The sequence below is a fragment of the Triticum urartu genome, chromosome 3A (assembly GCF_056163025.1).
Source record: "Triticum urartu cultivar PI428250 chromosome 3A, HENAU_Tu73, whole genome shotgun sequence".
NCBI lineage: Eukaryota > Viridiplantae > Streptophyta > Magnoliopsida > Poales > Poaceae > Triticum > Triticum urartu.
The window spans coordinates 20,387,577-20,390,130 of record NC_141875.1 but is presented as its reverse complement, the minus strand read 5'-3'; the positions used below and the strand labels follow the sequence as shown (position 1 = coordinate 20,390,130).

The following is a 2,554-nucleotide window of genomic DNA, read 5'->3' as shown; positions in this document are numbered from 1 at the left end:
GATGCAATGCATTTACCTCATCTTTCTTTTTTTTTCGGCATAGTACTAGGGTACATACTCCGTACAAAACAAGCTAAACAACATCCATCCTGGATGGAATCACCCAAATTTCATTCCAGAACTTGGAAACATCCATCAGCACTTCAGCAGCTAGTACGAAACATACAAATGAGCAGGTAAGACATACCCATCTCAAAGAAAGATGGCAAGCAAGTGGCAAAAGAAGAGCATAATGCGAACTTATTTTTCTTTTTCATTCATACTACTAGGAGCAACAGCCACAAGACTTGTCTTGAGCTAGCTACAATGTCTGGACCAACATTGACAGGTAACATAAAGGAGGAACATAACATAACCAGCAGCTACTATAACTTATCACAATGTAACCTACTATCAAAAATACTCTCTCACTCACTCTCACCACCATAACGCTAATGTGCTCGGCAGACTAGGGAAGACAGACACCATCTTGGGCACGAGCTGGTTGAGCTGCCCGGGGAAAAACCCAAGAGGATCTCCTCCCTCCCAATGCACACGGATTACACTCACAGGAGGCCCATCACACCAGCATTACTTAAAGATAAAACCTTAAACCTCTCTTAATTCACACGCAGAAATCGACGGTTTGCAGGAAATCATCCATGCCTCGGCCAAAGTCGCAGCCAGGCATGTCGAGGAAGTCGTCGCCGATGTCGAGGTCCATGTCCAGCTCAAGGTCCTCGTCGGCCAGGTCACCGAGCAGCAGGTCCTGTTCGCCGTCCAAGTAAGCCGACGCCTCGGAGACATCCAAGGCATCAAGCCCGGCGCGGAAGTCCATTGGGTCAATGTCCGGCAGCTGAAGACCACGCAGAAGGTCCTGGTAGAACTCTGGGTCGTCAGGAAGCTGCGCAGTCTCAGCCGTTGTGGACACCAGAGGTGTGGACACCATCACAGGGACTGGAGTCGGCTCAGGCGACAGGGACTCAGCTGCTGGCTTGGTAGCTTCCAGGACAGAGGACGGCGACGGGTGGGCGAATGGAGCAGCCGAGGTGGAGGACGACGAAGATGCCGTCGGCGTAGAAGACGACGTCGGTGTTGTTGACGCAGCGGACTGAGCAGGTGAGGCCGCGGCCACAGACTGGCCACGGCGGCGACGCTTCTCCTCGATGAAGCTCCGGGAGGCGGCCTGGTAGGCAGCGGAGGCCAAGTCGGCAGTGTCAAAGGTGCCAAGCCACTCCCTCTTGCCGGAGAACGGGTTGCGGATCTCGGCCGCCCATTTGCCCCACTTGCGGAGGCGCACCCCACGGTGGCCCTCGGCGCTGCTGGTGGTGCAGGCAGCGACGGCAGAAGCCGCGGCGGTCGGAGTGACCGGCTTGGCAAACACCTTGGCCGGCGGGGCCTTGCCAAGGAACAGCTCGAAGCAGCGCTTGGACGAAGCAGGGGCGGCGGCGGCCTCCTCGTCGTCGGTGTCCGAGTCGGTGGCGTCGGGGTCCTCGTACAGGACGCGCACGCGCCGCCTCGGCGGCTGCGCAGCGGGCAGCAGCGTCTGCGCCTGCAGCTGCGCCGGCTTGGAGAGAGCGGCCGAGGGCTTGACGCCAAACCCGGCGAGCATCTTGGTCTTGGTCTTCTTGGCCAGAGCGTCCCTGATGCGCATGTGGTGCTGGCTCAACGGCGCCATGGCTCCTGCCTCTTCTTCTTCTTCCTCTAACACTGACTGAGACTAACAAAACTGAAGGGGAAAAACTCTACTAGGAAAAGGGGACAACTTTTTCTCTCTCTTGGGTGTCAAAAATTCGACGCACGGAATCACCGGGACTCCGTCAGTCTCCTCGCAAGAAACTACACGGCCTTATGTGGAGGAATCCGGAATACTTCACCCCGAACCCGTCCCTGCAGCAACAAGGTAAGAGCAGCAAGAATCCATCAAAACCCCATGAAAAACCTCCAGATCTGGGCTCACGGAGCCGAAAAGGGCGGCGATAAAGATGAGAAATTGACGGTGGGGAAAAGGGAGGGGGAGGGGCGGGCACGGACCTGAGCATCGACGAGGACTTGTTCCAGCCGTGGAGCCCCTGGTGCATAGATCGGGGGGCGCAGGCGAGTGCGTGGAGGAGGACGACGGCGACGACGGCGGCGGCGAGGAGCAGCGCTACTACCACCAGATCGGCGAAGGGGCAAGAAGACATATACGAGCGGTGTGTGGTCCTCTTCTTCTTCCCCGACGGCGGTCGTCGCCTCCGGCCGGCCTCCCTGAGCTCGCTAAAACCCCGACCCAAAGCGGCGAGAGGAGCAAAAGGGGTTGGGCTGGTCTCCTCCTCCGATATTTAATCCCCTCCCACTGCCCCTGCTCCTGCCCACCTAAATCGCCGCCCCACGCGCACCACCCATCCACCCGCCCGCTGACCCGTGGGGTCACCTCCTCCCCCGGCCCGCATGTCATTGCGTTTTCCACGTCCGGCGAAGAAATGGAAAGTGACACCGTTGATATTCGGGCGCTGTGCGTACTAGCCATCGCCTCCACGTCCCAGACTGACACGCTGGCCCGACGTACACCGCGGCCCCGCCGTCAGTGTAG

General features: G+C 58.3%; 1 protein-coding gene across 1 annotated transcript; it reads right to left on the bottom strand.

The window, feature by feature from the left end:
* Positions 1–230: 230 nt before the first annotated feature.
* LOC147977975 (uncharacterized) lies at positions 231–2,283 on the bottom strand. Its single transcript, XM_087546063.1, has 2 exons — positions 2,014–2,283; positions 231–1,869 (listed from the first exon to the last, which is right to left on the bottom strand). The coding sequence occupies exon 2, from the start codon at positions 1,655–1,657 to the stop codon at positions 605–607; it is 1,053 nt and encodes a 350-aa protein (XP_087402189.1). The 5' UTR covers positions 1,658–1,869; positions 2,014–2,283; the 3' UTR covers positions 231–604.
* Between the last annotated feature and the right edge of the window lie 271 nt (positions 2,284–2,554).